This window comes from Pocillopora verrucosa, chromosome 3 (genome assembly GCF_036669915.1).
Source record: "Pocillopora verrucosa isolate sample1 chromosome 3, ASM3666991v2, whole genome shotgun sequence".
NCBI lineage: Eukaryota > Metazoa > Cnidaria > Anthozoa > Scleractinia > Pocilloporidae > Pocillopora > Pocillopora verrucosa.
The window spans coordinates 17,882,826-17,905,513 of NC_089314.1; the positions used below are offsets into that span (position 1 = coordinate 17,882,826).

The 22,688-nt window shown below is 39.4% G+C and overlaps 5 protein-coding genes and 1 pseudogene across 5 annotated transcripts in view; 3 read left to right on the forward strand and 3 right to left on the reverse strand.

The window, feature by feature from the left end:
• Window positions 1–3,581: 3,581 nt before the first annotated feature.
• Window positions 3,582–4,571, forward strand: LOC131781907 (cannabinoid receptor 2-like). The gene has a single exon (XM_066163558.1). It carries the CDS (start codon window positions 3,582–3,584, stop codon window positions 4,569–4,571), a length of 990 nt encoding a protein of 329 aa, XP_066019655.1.
• A 1,009-nt stretch (window positions 4,572–5,580) lies between these two features.
• LOC131794272 (putative ATP-dependent RNA helicase TDRD12) overlaps window positions 5,581–22,688 on the reverse strand; it is a 61,925-nt gene continuing 44,817 nt past the window's right edge. Inside the window, exons 42-44 of the mRNA XM_066164655.1 lie at window positions 6,133–6,196; window positions 5,952–6,047; window positions 5,581–5,831 (exon numbers count right to left, since the gene is read on the reverse strand). Coding sequence (XP_066020752.1) covers window positions 5,589–5,831; window positions 5,952–6,047; window positions 6,133–6,196 — 403 coding nt within the window. The 3' untranslated portion in view covers window positions 5,581–5,588. The remainder of the gene's footprint in view (window positions 5,832–5,951; window positions 6,048–6,132; window positions 6,197–22,688) is intronic.
• Window positions 8,090–13,431, reverse strand: LOC136280006 (uncharacterized). The gene is made up of 10 exons (XM_066164596.1): window positions 13,381–13,431; window positions 12,597–12,658; window positions 11,824–11,952; window positions 11,658–11,718; window positions 10,989–11,053; window positions 10,783–10,858; window positions 10,214–10,266; window positions 9,501–9,630; window positions 8,640–8,740; window positions 8,090–8,540 (listed from the first exon to the last, which is right to left on the reverse strand). The coding sequence occupies exons 1-10, from the start codon at window positions 13,417–13,419 to the stop codon at window positions 8,090–8,092; spliced, it is 1,167 nt and encodes a 388-aa protein (XP_066020693.1). The 5' UTR covers window positions 13,420–13,431.
• On the reverse strand, window positions 17,708–19,222 carry LOC136280045 (5-hydroxytryptamine receptor 4-like). Its single transcript, XM_066164673.1, has one exon. It carries the CDS (start codon window positions 19,136–19,138, stop codon window positions 18,233–18,235), a length of 906 nt encoding a protein of 301 aa, XP_066020770.1. The 5' UTR covers window positions 19,139–19,222; the 3' UTR covers window positions 17,708–18,232.
• LOC136280007 (beta-1 adrenergic receptor-like) lies at window positions 21,200–22,188 on the forward strand. The gene has a single exon (XM_066164597.1). The coding sequence runs from the start codon at window positions 21,205–21,207 to the stop codon at window positions 22,186–22,188; it is 984 nt and encodes a 327-aa protein (XP_066020694.1). The 5' UTR covers window positions 21,200–21,204.
• The window catches only part of LOC136280009 (uncharacterized), a 2,038-nt pseudogene continuing 1,780 nt past the window's right edge, over window positions 22,431–22,688 (forward strand).

Below are 22,688 nucleotides of genomic sequence, written 5' to 3' on the forward strand. Positions count from 1 at the left end.
AGATTTTGTGGCTGGGGTCAAACTCCTGTTCTGTTTTTGGGCAGGGCAATATCTTCCTTCTGCGTGCAAATGGACTCTAGATGCAGCAGTTGAGCAGGAGGGGGAGGGGAAGGCAGAAACTTGTGATGGACAAACCAATATCTTAGAAGAGTAGCAAGAGACTAGCTTTAGCTTAAGCGAGGCTCTAAAACTTACTATTCCTGCCAGTTCATCCCTAAAAAATTTTGTTTGATTGTTGCAGTCAACATATCCTTTTTCTTTCTATTTTTAAGTACGTTAGTTTAAAATGCGTTATTAGCACCGAGCGAACATCAAAAAAACGTCTGCCAAAGTATATCTTGCCACCCACCAAGGTTTTTTTATTATTATTATTATTATTGTTTGGTTCTCCAAAATTAGTACGTATGATTAAAAGGATCTCCATACTTCAAATTACCAACTGCTGTTTTTTGTTACTTGATTAAGAAGCGTGGGGCGATTTTAAAGAGCCTCCAGCTGCTGAGATTGTAATGATAAAACTTTTGGAGAAAACTGTTTTCCGACTAATCGAGTGCATTGTTGCTTTTGACAATTTAACATTTCTTGCCGCCACGAAATGTAATAAATTTTTAGGTATAAATAAATGGGCCAGTTGACTGGGCGTAGTTAAATGATATGGGACTTGTTTAATAAAAAGCGACGCCAAACAGATAAAGATGGTACAGGTCACAGGGCGTGAAATTAACTTTTTTTTCTTATAGCCACTTGGCTCCTAAATTCTTCAAAGTGGTAGCCAGTTCAAAAAACGTTGGTCGCCATTTTCAAAGACAAACAAAATCTTTCTTTACGCTGTCAGCGTTCTAGATAGACCCTCCAAAATTAAGTTAGGGAAAGATCTTTAACGTGCTACAAAGTGGACACTAGGATAGATGATATACAACGTTCAGGCTCATCTAAATCCAAGATGGCGTCTAGTTATCGATCGAGATGCATGTGCTACGTTTTGGAAACAAACTTAACGAGGACGTTTGCCGCGGATTTATCTTTGCAAATCTTTTTAATTCACTATATCTCTTGGTAAGGTTATGATGAAACGTTCTAGTCGCCAATTTGGCGACTACCTTTCAGGATTTGGTCGCCAAAGTGAAAAATTTAGGCGCATTGGCGCCTGTATTAGGCGCAATTTCACGCCCTGGGTCACCTCTTTTCAGGTAACAAGAATTCTTCTCCAATGATTCAAGCTGCTTTAGCTTAAGCGAGGCTCTAAAACTTACTATTCCTGCCAGTTCATCCCTAAAAAATTTTGTTTGATTGTTGCAGTCGATATATCCGTTTCTTTCTATTTTTTAAGTACGTTAGTTTAAAATGCGTTATTAGCACCGAGCGAACATCAAAAAAACGTTTGCCAAAGTATATTTTGCCACCCGCCAAGGTTTTTTTATTATTATTATTGTTTGGCTCTCCAAAATTAGTACGTATGATTAAAAGGATCTTCATACTTCAAATTACCAACTGCTGTTTTTTGTTACTTGATTAAGAAGCGTGGGGCGATTTTAAAGAGCCTCCAGCTGCTGAGATTGTAATGATAAAACTTTTGGAGAAAACTGTTTTCCGATTAATCGAGTGCATTGTTGCTTTTGACAATTTAACATTTCTTGCCGCCACGAAATGTAATAAATTTTTAGGTATAAATAAATGGGCCAGTTGACTGGGCGTAGTTAAATGATATGGGACTTGTTTAGTAAAAAGCGACGCCAAACAGATAAAGATGGTACAGGTCACCTCTTTTCAGGTAACAAGAATTCTTCTCCTATGATTCAAGCTGCATAGTTGCGGATACATTATTCACGAAAAAAAATGTAATCTGGTCGCGTTTTCGCAGTTGTTATTGAACTAGCATTGTGGTTGAATTTTCGCTAGAGAAGAGTTTTGATAAAGATACCACAACTAAGTAAAGAAGGTGTTTACAAGTCATGCAGTTAAAGTGCCCGGAATTTCCAACAACCTTCATAACACATTCTATGTACCATATTCGTCGGCTATATTCGCGTTTTTCCTTCCAAAGGACTTTTCAAGAATCAGTCCTAATCATTAATTTGCCTAGTGCCATGAAGCGATCATCGCATGTTTGGGTCGCGATAAAATCGTCAAATTAGTGAAATCGGAAGGCAATTTGTGAGAAATTTAACATTCAGTTAACCATAGTAATCGATTTGCATGTGCAGATGCTTAAAACTGGTGTGGCATGTACAAAAATTGAATTGCTCCGTTTAGCAGCAAATTCAGCTACCTGGAATATAGTCGATAACAGAGGGGTAAGGTTCACATAAAAGCGCATTAGTCAAATCGAGCACCGCAAACAGTTTCTAATCACCGCTGCGTGCTAAAGCTTTTAAATGCTCTTATCATGGGTGCCTCTTTTGGATACTCTCGCTTATTATACGCACTTTCCTGCCGAGTTAAGGAGATATGTCCAGAAGTGCATGCAGTAACGAAAATGGCGAAAATTCGTCAAAATTGTCAAATCTGCCAAGCTGACTTCACTTAGACGGATTTGACTAAAATTCGTCAACATCGTCAACTCCGCTAAGCTGATTTCGCTGAGGCTGAAAATTTTTTCTTATCTGCGTTCTTAAAATCATATCTAATTCATCTAAATGAGACATATTTCACTGGAAATTGAACAAAAAATAGGTAGGGACTTCAAGACTTCATGGCTAAGAAAAGGCAAGACTTTACCAGACTTCTCAAGGGTAATATAAAGTCGAGGTTAAACATCATTATGCAATTTAGTATTCTATTTTCCTTCCACATAAAAACAATCTTTGTGAACTAAGCCTTGGGTGTTTTGTCAACATTTCCATATAACATATTATATGGCAAGGAAGTCCCGAGGTAGATCCGAGCCTTCTGATTGTTTCTTAATTAGTCGGTATTTTGCCATTCGGAACTTTCCACGGAAATGGTCATTAGCCTTATATTTTTGTCTACGAAAGCAAGCAAATTAAAACGGTGAAAACCATTTGCGTTTACCTTTTGTGTTTACCTTCACAGGTCAAATGTGAAGCACAGTAAAACATTTTCAACGATGAGATAATTTTTCGAAATACCGTATTTTCCCGATTACCTATCAGTCCCTGACGTTAAACAAGTAGTCCGTGGTTCGTTCAGTTCAAACTTGTGTCCACTAAAATTGGTTTTTATAGCCAATCTCAGATAGCCATAAATTATCTTAACCCTTTCACTCCCACAAGTGACCAAGACAGAATTTCTCCTTACAACATCAATACAATATCAAGCAGGCAGGTGATGAGAATAGAGAAGAATATCAATCGTGGGATTATTAGTTGATCCAATACCAAATTCTCTGAACTAACATCATAAGAATTGTATGGCAAATAGTAAGGAGAATTACTAATTAGATCTTGGGAGTTAAAGGGTTAACACATGTAAGAGGCTCAAGACTATGCATACCTTAGATAAAATGCTTAGGGAGCTTCAACGCTTCAACGGTACATCTAAAACGTCAAACTTACTTCATTTTAGGATGGACATGTAAGAACCATTTCTTTCCTATTTTTTTTAGGATTAAGCGAGCTAACATGGAGCCAAACTTGACTACAAATGACACACAGTACGAAGCGTTGCAAGAGGGGCGACCGTGCTTCATCTCTGAATTTCCACGTTCTGTCCAATCCCAATTTAGTTATTATTCTAGCTTGGTGCTTACCCCTGCCACAACCATATTAGGTCTGTGGTGTTTCCTGTCAAACGGGTTGGTCCTGGTCACAATTCTGAGGGGTGGACTTCGATTCCGCCCGGGATTTCTGTATCTTTGCAGCTTGACGTTGACTGACGTTCTGTGGGGTGGGGTAGTATCACCGTTGTACATTAGATTCAGAATCGAGGAGCTGATCGCCGGTGAAGCGTGTTTCAATCGCAGTGATTGGGACTCGCCTGTTATGGTGGTTTCTTTCTTTTTATGCCTGTTTGCTATGGTGGGAACCCTTGGAGTCATGAGTGTGGATAGATACTTAGCCGTCATTAAACCATGGTGGTACAAAGCTGCCATGAAGATGCAGTACGCCATTACTGCTTCTTTTGCGGTGTGGGTGACGTCCATTTTTTTAGTTGTTCTGAGGCAGGTAAAGTTGTTTCCTAGGAGGGCTGTTGAGACATTTGAAGGCGGATACGTCATTTGCTTCTCCACGATTGTAATTGCCATCCAGTTGTGTACTCTGGCTGCTCTCCGCAAGCACAACAATGCCGTTGCACAGAAAATGGAAGAAAGCTCTCGGGTGAATCCAAATTTAGCTTCTCAAGAAATCGAACGGCAGTTGGCGGCGACTACTCGTCACGTGGTTAGTCTTCTGGGGTTATGCATCATACCTATTGCCATTTTAGTGGGTTTATCAAACGTACTTCAAAGGGAATTCATTCTATTTGTAGAGCCCTTTTACTTTCCAGTAGCAAGTCTTTGTTCGAGTATGAATCCTGTGCTGTACTACAAAGGAAATTCAGTCATAAGAGAGGGAATCAAAAAACTCGTTAATTGTCACAGTCTTAAGTGTTTTGATTCGCAAAACGAGTAATAAGTAAACCTTGACATTCTTCTCTCAAATAATTGGTTTCGAATGTCTGAAACATTCGTTTGTTATTTATTCGAACGTTTTCTAACGCAACTCGCTAAATATATTATAGGTTGAACTGTCGGATATGGAGTTCATATTCACTGAGCCTGATGTGAATGATTGTCTTTGTATAACTGCACAAAAACTTTCGCGGGATTCTTTGGCAAACTCGTTTATGTTACAACTATGTGTAAATAAAGAAGGCAGTGTGCATATATCTTACAAAATTTTTGATCACTCGTATCGAGATAAACAACCAGTTTCCATAATCAATCTAATCAGCAAAAACTTCTTATCTTACTTTTGAAAAGTGTTCCACAAAACCTGTTGGATTCTGTGCTCTTCGAAATTGAATTTCTTCTATCGTGTTTATCACTTCCTCGGTAATTTTGACAAAATGCAAAGCAGCCATTTTATCACCCCCACTATAATCAACTCACGAGATATAATGCAAACCGCGACTAATCACAGCGCGAGAATCTATTTAATCCACCGCATGGAACCTGGAAGCGATTGATTGAAATTAGAACATGCACGACTCCTTAGTGCCGCGTTCGTCGGCGCATGTACTTAAGTTTGCTGACATATATCTGCCTTAGCATCTCATTGGCTCTTTGGTTTCTAGATTTATTCTAAATTGCCGTTTAAATTATTTTGGTTTAATTTTAACGACACTTCAACATACTGTACAGCTAAACAGGGCAATAACTCTACCAAAAGTTACCGTCAAATTAGAGCTTTATTAGATGTTAGAAAATGTAAAAACAATGTAATAAATTACCGTAAATAATGCTATCTACATAAAGAAAAACTTTCACTTCGATTTCAATATTTAACTTGACTTTCTTTCATATAACATAACAAATACTAGCGACTAATCATGTGACGTTCTTGGTTAATCCATTTCTTGAAAGTGTTGATCACCTGTCAAAAAACTGTTACATTTCAACGATAACATGTTTTTTCTCAGTGTTTTGGTTAATAGAATTTTAAGCAATCCACATCAGATGGCAAGGTTTCATCAGTATCGGACTCCGAACCACTGACAAGCATTTCAGGCAATAATAATAGTTTCCTTCCTTCTCTACTATCCTCTGAGGTGTGATGGGAATGGTCCGGGTTCGTTGGCGCTGCTCGGAAGTTTGCATCATCTTCGGCTTCGTCCTCCTCCGATGACGACCATACTTCCCAACGATCAAAGTCAGTGGAGACGTAAGGCAACTGAAAGAAATCAAACAAACAAAAAATAAGTCAATAAACGAACAAAAAGAAATAAGAGAAACTATGAGGGTCAATCCATGTTGACTAAGAACAAACTACATGTTCTACTGTATATGTTACCTTTTTTTTGCTCTTCAACAACCGCGTCCACACGGCATGGTTTCTTTTCTTGAGTAAAATTTGTACCTCCGAGCCCTTGACAATTACAGTACTTTGCTGCAATCATCCAGCGAGAGAACAGAATTAACAACACCGTAAATTAAAAACAGAGAGACTGTCGATGAAAAGACCTCAGACCTACCTCAGGATCAATCTCCTCTAATAGCTCCATGTCCAGTTCATAAACTACGTGTCTTAGCTGTGTACTAGTGAAAGAAAACATTAATCATATTACAACAAAAACATACAAAGACACAAACAAAATGCATTATCACATGGTTACGAAGTGGGAAAACTTTGAGTTTGTTTATTAAAAAAAAAGTTTCCCATTTGTCACCAGCTCGTGTGGGGGTCGAACCTCATACGGGTTTCAAGAACCTTTTCCATAAACGGCGGCCGATGGTGTAACAGGCGGCTGCCCCCTAAGGAGAAACCCACACACGAGAACCTTCTCGTAAGCTACTGAAACACACGGCGATGAGAGGTCGTTTGAGCGGCGGTAGATCGCCTGTAATCGGCTTTCGTTAAACCCTGCTCAGAACGTCGGAATTCGCGGTGGAATGCTCCACTCTTGCATCCAAAAATACTCGGAAGCATGCTTGGTCATTTACAAGGTTCGCATATGACAGGCGAACTGCATATTGCTGGGATCAACAAGTGTGCATGGTAAATTGTCCCCTGAGGATTCGAATATTACAGTAAAAAAACAACCTGTGAAAATGTAGTTTTGACCCAATTATAAAATTCTCTCTTCAAAGACGTTCCTTGTCTTTCGTTACTATTGGCTTAAGGTGGACTAATCGAAGAGTCATCTTCGAGGAAGATGATTTTGAATGAAGAAACTCAAATGCTGCCAAACTTACCTAAACTTGAGGCTGCTCGTAATTATCTCGGTCTGCTGTCACCAGTTCTCTCGTTTGTGACCACACTGTTTTCGGATGCACGCTGGAAAATATATAAATCATCATGGTTTTAAATAGGGGCAAGAAAATACTAATTTCAAATTGTTAAAAGGATTCTTACTTATGTATATTTAAGCGAGTTAAGAGCAGTTTTCCTACCCACGTGTGAGATGTTAGAACAATCAGAAGTTTTTCCCCTTCCCATACTCCAACATCGGTCAGGTTACCTTGTTTATCTACCATTACCAAGTTATTTTCATGGGGTGGATGTGAACATTGCGATGGTCTAGACCTACAATTGGCGACAAAATTGCTGACACATTGACCTTTTCAAGACCCTCTTACTTCAATTTTATCTCTTTGGCCCTTGTTAAGTTTACCTATTCGCCGCCCCCTCCCCTCCCCTTCATAAAAATGTTGTGTCGTGATTCCATGAACCGTTAGCTTCATACAGGCAACATTGAATAGAGGAGGGGAGGTCTTATCAGTAATTTCTCGCGTGGTAGAAACAGGAGTGTTATTCTACACGTAAATAGGACTCTTCAAACATGATGCGACAGCTGATTGTAGGAAACAGAAGTGTTACTCTACTCATAAATTGGACTCTTCAAACATGATGCGACAACTGATTGTAGGATTAGGGCCACCTTTTACAGACTGTGTGTCCTCCGCGACCGAAAACGAAACAGTTGGCGCTGAACATAATATTAAAACAAAATACAGTATGTCCTAAAACAAAATACAGTATGTCCTAAAAAAAAACACACAATACATTTAATAAGCCTCCGGGATATATTACTCCTCCAGGTTTCCACTCACGACTAAATGCAAGTGCATGCAATTTGTATTTATTGGTTCCTTAAACCTACCAATGCCTCAAACGGAAACTGGTACATGCTTGAAATTGTAAAAAATATTTGGAACTGACACGCTACCCAACCCAAGTGAAGAACATTACTGCGGTATAACCATGGCTACAGCATTGATATTTTGATTGATTGCCAGTGGTGTTTTAATGTTACAGTTTTTTCCCAGGGGATGGTAAGGGGGGAGCGGTGCTCACTAAAGAGGGGGGGGAGGTTCAGAAAGTCGGTAACTGGAGACCCCAGCCCAAACATGGATTCTTCAATCCCGACGTCCAAAGCTTTGTTCTCATTCAAAAACAGTCTTCTTACAATTGCAATTTTTAAAACCAGCTCACCTAAATGGGTCAAAATCATTCTCTTCTGCAAGAGGCCCAACGCTTACAGTAGACCTATCTGCAGCATTTCCTGTCGTCTCTGGCTGAGAGAAATTTTCCCTCGGGGAAAGGTTCTCAGAAGTATTTGGAGCTGGTGTGATCATCGCAGACGGAATCCTCTCATTTTTCTCGTCACTGTCCTCCCCACCCAGAGGGGATAAGTCATCGTCATCTTCACTGTCAATATCACCATTCTGCACCAGACCATTGACTGATCTCGTCTCAGGTTCTTGCTTTACGATTATGCCAGAAGCGATCGCACATTCCTGGGTTTTATCGTCAGGTGCTGTAGTGGTTGAGCTTGTTGTATGGATGTTTCCAGCTGCTGAGCCAAGAAGACGCTGCAGTAGATCGCCACACACACCGCGAGGAATGATACCTAAACTTTGCTGCTCATTTGTCATTAAACTAAAAAGAAAAGACAGAAAATTGTGTAAAAGTACATTGTCAAGAACGTGGAGCAAGGAAGAAGCTGAGTCCCCCCCATGAGAACACTGCGTTACAAACCTTCGAAGTGTACCAATCATTCCTAGTCTGACCATAACATCCTTATTGTGTTGATTACTACTCGCCAGAGTTTTAAGCGTCAGGGCACCTTGCTTTATGATCTGGTAAGAAAAAAGTGTACAATGGGCTTTTGTTCAGAAGGAGAGCTGTTAACTTTGCGTGATTGGCTTAAAACTGCCGAGAGTAGTCTAACACTGCCGAGGCGAAGTTTACATGAAAACTATGAGCTCCGAGAATACAGAAGGGACATATACGCAGACAAATTTATCTGAGAAAATTTTCAATTTTGACCAAAGCCAACATGTCCGCATAGCAGTACTCATTTCAATGTTTGGTCCCTCTGCTCATATTTATGATCTCATCTGCTGTGAGGTTGATTCTTGCAACTTTTTGCAAATGTTCTCAAGGCCTCCATATTGTCGAATGAAATTGTGATTCCTAAATAAGACAAAAAAAACAAATGGATAAAAAAATAAACAATGACGATGGCATTGAGAAAAATAAGAAATAAATAGAGCATCTGGCATCATTGAACCTTAGCATTGCGTTCCATATTCATGATTGAAAATTAAGCGCATTTCGATGGACATAAATGACCAGAGAGAACAATGGTAAACACCTACCACGAAAAGCAAATGAGGAATCAATGTAAAAGCAACCTAACTAACTGAAAAGCGGGAAAACGTGGGTGACGAACACTCGACTCGTTTTACTTTGAATCTGATCAGTTGACGTTGGCGCGAGATTTCAAGACCAATCATAATACAAAAGGGAGTTTGAACCAATCTAACCCAGCATTGCTATCAACAATCAATTAAGACTGAGTTATCAAACAATAAAACAAGAAAAAAAAGGATCGACTTTCTTATTGTCGATAGCTAAGTTTCCTAGCGCCCACATCGTGCGCTCTAGAACATTTTCGCTGTAAGTCACTGTGACCAATTCACACATCGTTTTCAGGCCACCACAATCCCGCACGGCTTGACAGTTTCTGTGGAAACGCAAAATATCTGACCATCATTAACAATCACTGTGGAACAAATAACAACCATCAAAGTTATCTATAAGATGAGGCACGTATTGCTCATGTCATTTTGCTGTGCGTCGATTACCTTGAATTAATTCAAAAGACTTTGATGTTTGAAATCTCCACAACCTATATGGCGGAAAACATTCTAAGAAAAGTAAGAAGATACATTGCAAGGACCGCATAAAAAGACAATTGATAGTGCAATCTCCCCCCCCCCTCCCTCCCCACCCATCAAATTATTTATCGCGCAGAATGCCTCGGGACATCTAATTGCTGTGGCGAAAAATTATCGATCTATAATATTAGCAGCAAAGCGTCCAAAAGTTGGTCTTCATGGATCGCTTGTTTTGGCCCTTCTCTTATTTTGGTCTTTCGCATTTGCGCGTTCGCATTCAAAATTACCCGCTTTAGTGCTCATGAATAACTAATAATGTTCAGGCATTCTGTGCGATGAGCTATCAAAAAAGCCAAGGACACACCAATAACATGAGGACTGATATCCTTCATTCATCAACTCAAATCCATAGTTGGAAAACGTTTTTACCTGGTGTTGTCATCTACAAGAGATCCAATAGCCCACGTCACTCTCTCCAAGACCTGCCAGGAAAATGGCAGCACGTATTCTCAAAATCCAGGTTATTTACGAGCCCTTCCAATTCCTTTCCCCAACCCATATTAAAAATCATTTTGCTCTTTCCTTTATCAATTCGTTTCTGACTCCTTTCCAAAGTAACACTCACAAAACAGTCATAACAGGTAAAGGAAAAAAGGCTAAATTTTCCGCCATGTCCTCCGAAATGCCAAAGAGTGACATAAACTTGAAATCGAAGTCTCATAGTATCATGTTCGGGGGGAAGGTCAGGAGTTTTGAATCCCCAGTCTGCCCGCTCCAATCTCTTTAAGAAGCAAAATAACACAACATACACGTAACGTTTTTATTTCACTGCGCGTGAGCGGGCAGAATTGAAAAAAATCCTATCATATGACTGGTTTCGTGACCGGTCATCATTTTTCACTCCACACCACCCAAATCGTGCGAATGCTCCTTAAACGACGCAAGCGCAAACAAAAGTAGAGCACTGCTCGCGAGGAGCCAAAAATAAGCAAACTAACTTTGTCATCCATGGTGGTTCTTAAAAGTTCACAAAAAGCCTGGAGCCCTCCTCGAGTTCTTGCCTCATTTTGATTTCTGTCGAAGGATAGAAGGAGAAGTTTCAAAACGTCAATTGAAATAAGTAAAACACTTAAAAAAAAAAACGGCATAATTCCGGATACTATCCGACAGCATTCTTATATATGAAAATAAACAATAAATTTACCTTTCTGTGGTTCCCAGGTTCTTCAAAGCCCAAGCTATGCTTTCTTGGATAATGCTGTCTTTCGTCTTGACAGGACAGATTAAAACAGAGAACGAAGAAAAACGACATGTTGGAATCTCACAACAAACAGGACTAAATCAAATCTCTTTACTGTCTGCCATACATTTCCCATGATTCAAGTTCTAAGGGTTTGGTTTTAAATCAAACAACGTTCCACATATCATATCTTTCTTTTCCTTCGTCACCTATTTGCTAGAAGATATATTGACGCCGGAAAGAGAAACCTCCTTTTGGTCACAAGCTAATAAATTCTCGAGATAGTACCATCTAATTAAGAGAGCTGTGTTTGCTCGCTTACATAGTCTGCCTTGGTCGGATTGTCAACGATATGATGCGGAACGTCTTAAAGTAAAGCGTAATAACAGTTTTCTACCGAGCCAGATAGTTTTCTTTCCTTTCTTTTTCCCTTAACAAAGCTTCAAGATGGTGGCGTTTCTACGTTTTTGTCATAAACAAGAAGAAAATTAAGTTCAGTCCGCTGCAACCGAAGTTACCGTTCCCGCAATTGTGCGAGTGTTAACCGGTAACTAACTACAAGAGAGGGTGATATACACTTCGAATAAGCTAACTGGGAAAGTGATTTAACTAGCTTCAAACCCGTGATCGTACCTTTCCTAGCAAATAGCACATTGTTTGAAGTCCACCTTGGCTTGTTACTTCGTCGCAGTTACTAAAAATGAACAGCACCTGATACAACTAAGATGAAAGATACTTCGTATATTCCATTGGATCGAAATCACAATCGAACCTAACTACGTTCATAAGAAGAACTCACCTTGCGTTATCAAATGAAAGAGATGCAAGACTTGCTAGAATATGCTGAAGAACCAATGGATCTCTGCTTAGACTCAGCAGGCGACAAAGCGCCTGAACACCGCCACAATCCCTTATGTCATCCTTTGATCTAAAGATATTATAAAACGAATGTTCAAAGGTTCTCTCCTTCTCTTTCTCTTTCTCCTTATCCTCCTAGACTCCATCCTCGCCTCCTTCTCTACCCATTGTTCAATACCTTCCTCCCCTTCTCCATACACACTGCGGCATTCTTCCCTAACAAAACATTCCTGATTACCTTTCTCGCTCCCTTCTTCATCTCTCCCTTACTTCCTTTTTTCTTCCATCGCTCCTTTCCAAACTCCGCTTCCTTCCCCTCCTACCTTACTTCGCATTCTTATACTCCTTCATATCATCCATCCATCCCTTCATTCCACATTCTCCGTCTTCACTTCCCACTTCCTTCCTCTGGTTCTTAATTCCTCCATCCCTCAATCCATACTTACATTCCCTCATTTTCTCTTCCTTTCTTCTTCACTCCTCCCCTCCCCTTCTTAGTCCATCACCACATCCCCCCCCCCATTACTCCTAAATCTCCTGTCCTCCTCTCACAGTTATTCCCGTTATACTTTCTTTTCTTCCTTGCGACCTTCCAACGTTGCTCATTCTTCCTTGCCTTCCGACTGCCTTCCTTAACTTCCCCCTTTCTATGGTTTGTTTTTCCACCTATTCTGCCTATCATATCTAATTCAAAGTTTGAATAAACCCCCTTACTTCTCGTTATTCAGGACAATGCTCTGCACTTCCTTCACAATTTCTGCTTTCTTTACTAGATCCTGAAAGAAAATTAAGTTGAAACATTGGTTAAAGAACATAATTGTATACAATTATACAATTCCGAACACAACTGTAAAAAACATAGCAGGTAATTTAGTGTTAACAACTGGGTTGAAAATGTAAATTAGCCACCGTAAAGTGTAAAAAAGCTGACGTTTCGAGCGTTAGCCCTTCGTCAGAGCGATTCGACTCAATCGTTCTGACGAAGGACTAACGCTCGAAACGTCAGCTTTTTTACTCTTTACGGTGGCTAATTTACGTTTTCAACCCAGTTGTTAACACTAAATTACCTGCTATACTCTCCCACCGACGCAGCACCACAGTTTCTTTAGAAACTTACCCCTTTATTCCTTTGTAAAAAACATAGTCTTCCATATTACACCTCAAGCCTTCCTACCACAATTTTCTGATGTAGTGAGCAATATATCGCACGTGCGACTCTGGGTAAAATGGCAAATCTAACAATGTAATACATAAATACATTGGAAAAAGAATACACATTTTCAAACGGCGTAAATTCGTTGTTTTCAAGGTCGCAGTTTTAGTCCTTCAGAACAAAAGACCACCATACAGCTAAAAATCAAAATCCGCCCTGTTATCGGCTTGCATGTGCGCGTATTCGCAAAGAGTTCTGGGTGATGTTATGCGCAGAACAGGATGTGTGGTGCTTTAAAATGGATACATGCACTGAAAACAAATTTCAAGAGCTCCCAGTTATCACCTGCATATAAACTGCGCCTTCCGAAAAGTCATTCAACATCCGGCACAGAAGAACAACCTTTTTTCTCTGTTCCCAATTTCCCCAAACAAGAACATTTGCTGTCACAAAAATAGAAGTTGAACACTTCTTTGGGGAAGTTGCGAGTGACAATGCCGCTCATGAAGGCACAAAAGCAGTGCTTATATTTTCCAGTTTCCAAGACAAAGTCAAAGTTTTCGCATAAAAAGACAAGAACATATATTTATTACGCGTGGTGAAGAACTTGCAATTAAGAGACAGAAGAACTCCTGGTACTTCATGAGTCACTCGAAAATTTGAAAATTTGTATTTAATATTTCCAGTCTAAGAGTTCAGACCCAGTAGGTTTTCTAAATGTAAGACAAAACAAAAAACTTTTTGAAATGAATTCTATTCTTATTCGATGCAATAGTTTAAATTAGATGCAGACCCTAAAAAGCCTCCCACCAGGTTTTTAATTGTATTTTTTGTTTGTAGAAACTGCCATTGAATCAAATTAATTAAAGAGCTTTCGTTTTCGTCTTGTAATTTCTCACTTCGACACTTTTCCATAAACTGACCAGAAAACTACGATTGAATTAAACTGATCGATTTCGCGCGCTACTGATGTTTACTTTTTAATCCATTTAAATGTCATACATTGACAGAAAATTTAGAATAAAACATACATGAAAAAATCGAAAATACCGGTTTGTTACAGATTCATTCCGCTCACAGCGGAACAAGTAACCTAATACGAAGCATTAGTACAACTTCACGAAGGTTCCGTTTAGTTTACAAAGATCTAATTCAAAGTGAAAGTAACTACCCGTGTAAACCGACTTTCGCTCAACATATCAGCGAAAAAAACCGCATGGAAAAAACCACTGAAGGTATTTATCTAACCATCATTCTCGGTGCTCTGTCAGTTCTTATAGTTCTCTCGAACGCTGTTATTGTCACGCTGGTTTGCTTCAACAAAACCCTTCGCACATACACAAATTGGTTGATTCTGTCCCTTGCTGTGTCCGACCTACTGACTGGTAGCCTGCTTTTTCCTATGACGCTATTCAAACCATCATATGTCGTCGAAGGATACTTCGCCGCAATGATTTTACTTTCGGGTGTTATCAACATTTCGGCAGTTACTTGCGATCGTTTTATTGCTATAGTGAAACCTCTAGAATATTCATATCTCGTTCCCAAATTCTTCAAGAGAGGAATTGCGATTATTTGGCTAGTTCCGGCCATATATGCCTCTGTTCCTTTGATTTGGGGCGTAGATCATTCAAAAACAGCTCATAGAGTCTACTTGGCGTGCTTAGAGCTGCTTGGTGTCGTCGTTCCGTACATCTTCATAACTGCAGCCTACATTCGAATTTTCAGACAAGTGCGCAGAAGCTTAGCGTTAAGGAAAAACTTGAAATCTGTCTCAAGACAAATCAACGAACGCAGACGCATTTCCGCAGATGCCAAGGTAGCCAAAATCTACTGCATTGTGTCTCTGGCCTTTTTGTTCTCTTGGCTGCCAATCCTTTACATGACAACAGCTTTTATTGTAAAACGGATTCAAGTTGTCCCAGACATCTTATCCTCGGTTTCGCTCTTCACCATAGCGGCGGGTTCGCTGGCAAATCCTCTGCTGTATGCTTTTCTAAAACCTGATTTCAAGATGGCTCTTCGGAATTTATATCAGAAATGTTCGAGCAGATGCGTTGAACAACAGTCGATTTCTGTCAGGTCTTTTAAAGCAGAACAATCAAAGAACAAGACCATTCGTTGGCTTGCGTTTAAACAGAAGGCAAGTCTTAACTAAAGAATGACATGCTGCACGAGACTACCCAAAAAATACAATGCAAGCATTGGAAGAATCATTCTCTTCTGATCCATCAAGAAGGACGCCAATTCACCAAACGCTTTAAAGTACCTTTTACGTTTGAAATAAATTAAGAGAAAGAACACATATTACACTTCGACGTCGGTCGTTGAGTAAAGATGCTGAACATTTGTTACGAGCGAGGAACAAAGAAATCTCAAATTCATCATCTAGTTAATACGACGACGACGACGACGACGACGACGACGACGACGACGATGACGATGATGATGATGATGATGATGATTGAAATGATATTAAAACATAAAACTACCCCTTTCCATCTATGACACATCAAGACTCAAGAACGGAGGTTGCAAAATTTAATAATTCAACATTCAGTTTACTAACCAACCAAAGCAAACAAAGACACGAAATAACATTTGAAGTTAAACTAAAAGTTAAAACGTGCTGTTTCACTTACGAGATACAAAGCGCTTTGAATTTTATTTCGACGTTGTTCTTTTTGACGTTTTCCAAAGGCTATACGTCACCAGCTGCTTTTTCCTTCCTTATGATATCAGTACTTTTCTTCAAAGTTTTAGAATCGTTAAGGAGACAGCATGGCATAAACTGAATAAAAGCTTTCCATGATACAAGTGAGTTCAGTCATGAGTCCATTATCATAAATGGTTCGATAATTCTGTTTATCTGACTGAAATGCACCTGGTTATCTCCGAACCCTGACGTGCTCTTACTCAAATGTTTTTTTAAATAATTCTTATCCTTATGTGTTCCACTCCTACCTATCTCTTTGAATTGAAACAAAAGATACAAAACTGACGTACAAAACCCAGGTGCGAAGGCATTAAAAACGGATATCAACCTCATTTAATTGAACTTCCTTCAGAGTACTTGCCAGACTTGACAGTTTTTGATTGACAACAATTCATGCTGACTCAAGGGACCCTTGCGCCTGGCAAGCTTCGTAAAGAAAAAAAAACAAAAATTACCGTTACCTCTCGTCGTTTGAATCTGCTGCCAGCGAGTACATGTCGCTTGCAATATCGGTTAAAAGGAGAAGAGTTACCGACTGAGTTCTCATTCCTGTGTTCCATACATAATTTTTCCATAGAGTGAAAGAGCGGTCCTTTCCTTTCGGCAAAGACAGCATTAGCAAATCTAAATTAAGGTGTATGCTAAGTACGCTAAAAAAATGTGTGAGGGTGTGTGGTGCGTACGCTAATCACACATGTGTGTTGCACAAGTGCAGTTGATTATCTATGAATAAAATGCAGCTTAATCATGAGAACAGTCAAATTAAATAACCATATTTTTCAAGAAAACCTAATATTTTTCCATCAAAATTTTTTTTTTCTAATTTTTGCGCTCCAGTCAAGAAATATATTATGATTTTTTTTCCACGGAAGGATTTAAAACTGAGTGCTCTCCTTTACTTAAAAGGAAACATCTGTCCTAAAAAGGAAAATAATTATATTACGACGGTAATGCGACTTTCGTGTTTCTTTGAAATTTAATAGACATTACGGTCACAATTTGTACCTTCTAAACTGTCAAAAGAAATGTCAATTATACCATCGCACAAAGAGTGTCTCTATTTAATTTCAATTTAAAGCGAAGTTGTACTTTATTTGCTTCACAAGCTTAACCTGTTCGACGTCTATTTTGTTGTTGCCGTTTAGAAACGATAAATTCCCCGGCTCTTGCTGTATTTCCGCAAATGTCGGCGTGGTAATGAGTGGAAACGAAACTTCTGCCGATATATATCGATTGTGTAAAGCATGTGCTCTACGTTTCGGAAGTGAGAGATGTAGCGAAAAGTACCGCCCACCCATTCCAACCCAGCCATTCCAAGAGAATAACTGTTGCATGTGTAGCACGCCAATTGCATGGGAAGGGAAATTGCCCGAGGCCAGGCAAAGAGCAGGAGATCATTTATTCAGAATAAGCATCGTGGATGCTTACAGTTTTCTTATTGTGAAGTGTGAGGTAATGATAATAAACAACCAAATTATAGACTAATGAATGTTCTGTGCCGTACAAAAGCCATGTTTTCTGATTTTGGCAAATATCCAAAGTAATAAACGACAGATGAAAGAAACAATACGATTTTCCCATCAACATTTCGCCTACACACATTAAATTTTCCATTTCTACAAGAGATCTCGAAAGTTATTCACATTTCTTAGCTTCCTCAATCAATCATAATGTATAACGAGCTATAAAATAAAGGTTTATTTCCTCAAGTTACCGCTTAGAGCCAGATAGAAGTTTGTCACAGTCGCACATTTAAAAGGCGTCCAAGACAAAAATACGGCAGGGCCCAAATTTTTTTTCATGGTTTTCAGAGATGAAATGATGGTTTATAAAGGGGAATTTAGATTAGTGTTGTAGCTATCTGGTAAGGAGAGATATTTGACCTCAAAGTTATCAAATATTTGGATGAATCAAAAAGTCTGAGAACACAGCCATTTATTTGCCTCTGTTGATTGACAAGCCGTCGCTTGCGTCGTACATTCATTAAGGATGTCACTATATTTATGCAAATTCTCAGTTAAGGAGAGTTAAATTTCTCAGTTAAATACCATCAGTGAGAGCTTCACACATTTTACCTACTTTGAAGCGATCTCCTTGGTGAAAACCAAGAAAAACTGGGGGTGGTCTATATCCCCCCGGAAATAATCAAAACAGAAATCATCGGTGAAATGGCATGTAGCACGACTGCCTGGTGCTCTCATGGCTGACACATTTTTTCGTTTCTAAAACTCTAACGATGTCTCTCCCTCTTCTAAAAGGTGCCCTTCTTTTTTTCCATTTTTCCAGTTTTCTTGTCTTGTCAAAGCCATGCTGAATATAAATCTTTTCTATCTGGTTAAAATGTGTCACTTGTCTTTTATCTGTAACCACGTACCTTTTCCATTGGGTTTAGTTCTTGGTCAAAGGAGAAGAGCGACAGAGCGGATAATCGTCTCTATAATGTCTACTTACTACTAGTAAGCGGAAAAAGCTTCAGGAACTCTAACTCTCACTGGCTGTCTCTTTTTTCACCTGACAAGGCTGTAGAGGTTTCATAGATGTCGCTTCCTCTCGTTTACTCTTTCGACAGATGTTGCGAATAACAACTTTAAAATCCGGTTTTAGGAAAGCATACACGAAGGGATTAACTAAGGAGGCAACTGCTACTATGTAGAATGAAATTGTGCCCAAGACACTCGGTACAATATCGAGACGACCGAAGAAAATGTCTGCGGTTGTCATATAAATGATCGGCATCCACGAAAATAAGAATGCCGCTGAGATGATGCAGAAGACTTTAGCCACTTTAGCATCTTGGGAAATGCGTCTTGGTTCGTTGATCTGTTTTATCGCAGATACAAATTTTTTCCTCAACGCCAAACTGTGCCGCACTTGCTTAAAAATCCGAATATAAGCGACGCTTATGAAGATGTACGGAACGACGACGCCAAACACCTCCAGGCACGCAATGTACCACTTGTGGAATATTGATGCACGATCTGTTGCCCAGAACAGAGGAAGTAAGCTGATAATTGTTGGGATTAACCACACAGCAACTAAAGTTCTTTTGAATATCTTAGGTATGCGACAAGGATACTGCAGAGGCATCATTGCAGCAACGAAGCGATCGTAAGTGAGTGCGCAGATGTTACCAACACCCCAGAGTAATATCAAACTACTCAAATACGCAACGACCACCGATTCGGGTTTGAAGAGTGTCAAAGGCATTAAAACGGCTCCTGTTAGGATGTCAGAAGCAGCAAGCGACAAGGCAAACCAGTTAGTGTATGTCCGTAATCTTTTGTTGAAGCAAACCAACGCATAGACAGACACGTTTGAGACCACAATGAGAACTGAAAGTGCACCAAGGCTAACTACCACGTACATCTCCTCAGTTAATTCCGGCATGTTGTTATGCGGATTTGTACAGCTGAACGTTAATTAGAATTTAATATGGTGATTCACCATACGTAGCCTTGTGCTCAAGGTAATATTAAAACATACTACACACCTAATCGATATTTTCATGCCAAATTTTTTCAAAGGTCAGATGGTCAAATGGGATAGGACTTAATTCCATCAGTCGAAATTTAATTCGACACAACAGCGTAGTTATTCAGGGTTGCTTTGCAAGCAGTAACTTCTGCTTAGGTTTTCACACTTTCACTGTTGTCGTAATGTTAAAACGTTGGCAGAACTTTGTTACTCTCGCATGCATCGAAAAAAAACCTTGTTGCAAAAAACTGAGGAAACCATTTCGGTGTGTTGATGTCAATTACCATTGTTAGTTCCAATAATTTAACGTTCAAACCTCCATAATGTTCTGTTTTCGGTGCGGATGAAAAAGCCAACCGTTCCCAACTTGCAAAATTTTGTACTGCCTCTTTATGTCGTGAATCGAAAGAAACACAATTTTCCTTGACTGGTTGAAAGGACACGATTTTTGTTCGACTTTTATTTTAATTTTCATGTAAAGGCAAAATCCACGGGTGAATGTATTGTGATTGACAGATTGCCTCAAACTACAGACAATACTGTAAGCTTCGGGGAACCGTTCATTTTTTGATTAGGTTACGTTTCTGACAAATCAGTTCGGTTTGCACTCTCATTCTAAATCAACCTTCCAAATTTAGTCAAATAAGAGCAAAAAAAAAAAATCGAGCCACAGCCAACTATTCGCTAAAGTTCCTGGCGAGGGCCCTTAAATGGATTTAAGGACAAACATGAGTTGATAGCAGTCGGCTATGGTTTGAGTGACACCAATCTTCTGAATGCATACCGGCAAGGCTTTGTTCCAACATCGTAGCGACAACGTCTACCCATAGAGTGATTTTTTTTCAAGCGTACAAACCAGGTTGTCCTCTCCAGGTTTTAAATACCCTTCTGGCTGATGCATGACTACTTAAGGTTCCTATTAAAAATACTTCGCCGCATTTGACACCGACATTTAAGCCAAAGAAATGCTATCCTGGCGCTAGGAAAAGGATCGCTTTTTCCACTTTACAAAAAAGATTATACATGGAACGCTCCGAAGTTACAGACACCATACAACCAATATTGCATAGACTTGTTCTTTCCGGCAGCAGATTCTAAAGACGAAAGTGATCAGTGGTTCTCCCTCGGATCAGCCCAAATTTTATTTAACAAAAAAAACTGTCAGGTCTAGTAATTAATTCAAAGAAAATGATCGATCCAGTGATGTTGAATGTGTAACCCCTGTTTTGTGTTTGTTTGTCTATCTTTAGATTCAGTTTTTAAGGGAAGGTATGCATGGAACACGATGAGGATTAATCTTAACTTAGGGTGTTTAAGAATACTTGGAACTATCCACCTTTCAGTCAAGAATTGTACGGGAATTATCCCGGCGCTGGTGTGCAAACACATGAGGGGACTGTACCTTTCACTTGATTTTGTTTCTTTTCACTCGTACAGTCGTTTCGCTTCAACAATCTCTTTTTATTCTGTCTGCCATCTCTTACAATGCCAATTTTATACTTAGATTACAATCAGTTGATAACAATGTCTAGACATGGTGTCAATCACGTCTGTTTATTCTCTGACAAGAATTCTTGCTGCTAAAACCGTGGAGAACAATTTCCGTGCTGGCTAATGCGTTCTGGATACAGGTGTTAAGCGCAGCTTTTGATTAAGGTGACAAGATTAAAAGGAATATTAGCCGTTTCCTAAGCAATTGACACCGTAAGTGAAATAATTTGTGTCACAGAAGCAACGTCACACGACAAAAACTAATCAGAAGTTGACAAGTCGTGTCATTTCTGTCAGATTATCTACCTTTGACCAATTGGGTTACGGAAAACTTTTCGTGTATTTCAACTTAACCTAAATGTGGCTGTGTATGCCAGATGTTGGTACTATTGTTAAGCCAGGGAAGTTAGAGGAACCAGCAGAAGAAAAGAGGCCTTTTGTAGGATATCCAAGGATATCAAGTTCAAAGAAACACAACAGAATCAAGGATGGATCTCTACATAAAAGTTTCCCTTGGTGTGTTATCCGTTCTCATCGTTGCCGCGAACCTCTTCGTTATTAGTTTGGTTTGCTTGAACAGAGTCCCGCGAACATACACAAACTGGCTGACTGTTTCACTTGCTGTGTCCGACATACTTACAGGAGGCATTTTGTTTCCCATGCTGATCATGCGGCCAACACACGCCGTTGCAGACTATCTGTCAAGTATGATCTTGCTCTGGGGTGTTACTAACATATGCGCACTCACTTACGATCGATACGTTGCCATTATTAAGCCTCTGCACTACGCTTACCGCATACCTGAGATATTCAAAAAGACCATTATCACTGTATGGTTATTTCCAACCATATACAGCTTATTGCCGTTATTTTGGAGGGATGATCGTTCAAAAATAATACACCTGGTGTACCTTGTTTGCTTAGAATTAACTGGGGTGATCATTCCATACTTTTTCATTACAATCGCCTACTTACGGATTTTTAAGGAAGTAAAGCAAAGCTTAGCATTGAGAAAAATTTTGGATTACGCGAGAAAGCAAGTTAACGAACGCAGAAACATCTCCTCAGATGCTCAAGTGGCGAAACTGTTTTTTATCATCTCGGTGGTCTTCTTACTCTCGTGGATGCCGATCATTTATTTGACAACCGCCGTTGATGTTTTTGGTCGGTCCGACATCGTTCCAAATGTTCTGCCGACTATTTCAATGTATACAATAGCTATTGCTTCATTGGTAAATCCCTTTGTGTATGCCTTCCTCAAACCGGATTTCAGGGTCGTAACACGAAATATGTTTGGAAAGGGCAATCGAGTGCTAGCGATGTCAGAGACACCTAAACGGTGTTATCAGGCGAAAACAGAAGGAGACATGAAAAGTCACGAAGAGTCCCCTCAACAATCTTCACCAAAAATCGAGGGCAGGTCGGTTGAGTTGAGTGAGACACATAGACACTTTGAGCCAAAAAAAAGATGAATTTACACGCCAGTGATTATCTTTATACCTTTATTCGACAGTAAAAAAGAATATTAAAAAGCGCGATGCATAAAAACATGGAGACTACTTTCAATGTTTCTAATAACATTAGCCATGACGCACTCTATAGGCAAACTTTGCATAGAATGACAGAATGATTACGTACCTAAAAAAGTGCGGTAACTCATCACGTATAAAAAAGAAAAAAACCATTAGAATACGGCAAGAGTTTGGAGATAACCATGTGCATGTCAGCCAAAAAGCCTAATTGTCTATTCATTGCTAGTAGTGGATTCATGGCTAAACTCAACTGTATCAGGAAAGGTTTTTATTCAGTTTGTGTCATGATTTCTTTCCTTTTGAACCTTAAAGGAAATTGCCGACAACGTAAAGAATGACGAAGCAGCTGGTGACGTATGGCCTTTGGGAAACGTTGTGCAAATAAGAGTCTGAATAAAAATTCAAAGCGCTTTGTATCTCATAAATTCAAATTTAAGCAC

What these genes read in the sequence shown, in the direction of transcription:
- LOC131781907 (XM_066163558.1), top strand. Translation starts at nt 3,582, where the DNA reads ATGGAGCCAAACTTGACTACAAATGACACACAGTACGAAGCGTTGCAA.
- LOC136280006 (XM_066164596.1), bottom strand. Translation starts at nt 13,419, where the DNA reads ATGTTGAATGACTTTTCGGAAGGCGCAGTTTATATGCAG. An exon ending in TGTGCTATTTGCTAGGAAAG is followed by an intron (nt 11,054 to 11,657) that starts GTACGATCACGG and finishes TGTCCTGTCAAG; the next exon opens with ACGAAAGACAGCATTATCCA. An exon ending in ATGATTGGTACACTTCGAAG is followed by an intron (nt 8,541 to 8,639) that starts GTTTGTAACGCA and finishes TTTTCTTTTTAG; the next exon opens with TTTAATGACAAATGAGCAGC.
- LOC136280045 (XM_066164673.1), bottom strand. Translation starts at nt 19,138, where the DNA reads ATGCCGGAATTAACTGAGGAGATGTACGTGGTAGTTAGCCTTGGTGCA.
- LOC136280007 (XM_066164597.1), top strand. Translation starts at nt 21,205, where the DNA reads ATGGATCTCTACATAAAAGTTTCCCTTGGTGTGTTATCCGTTCTCATC.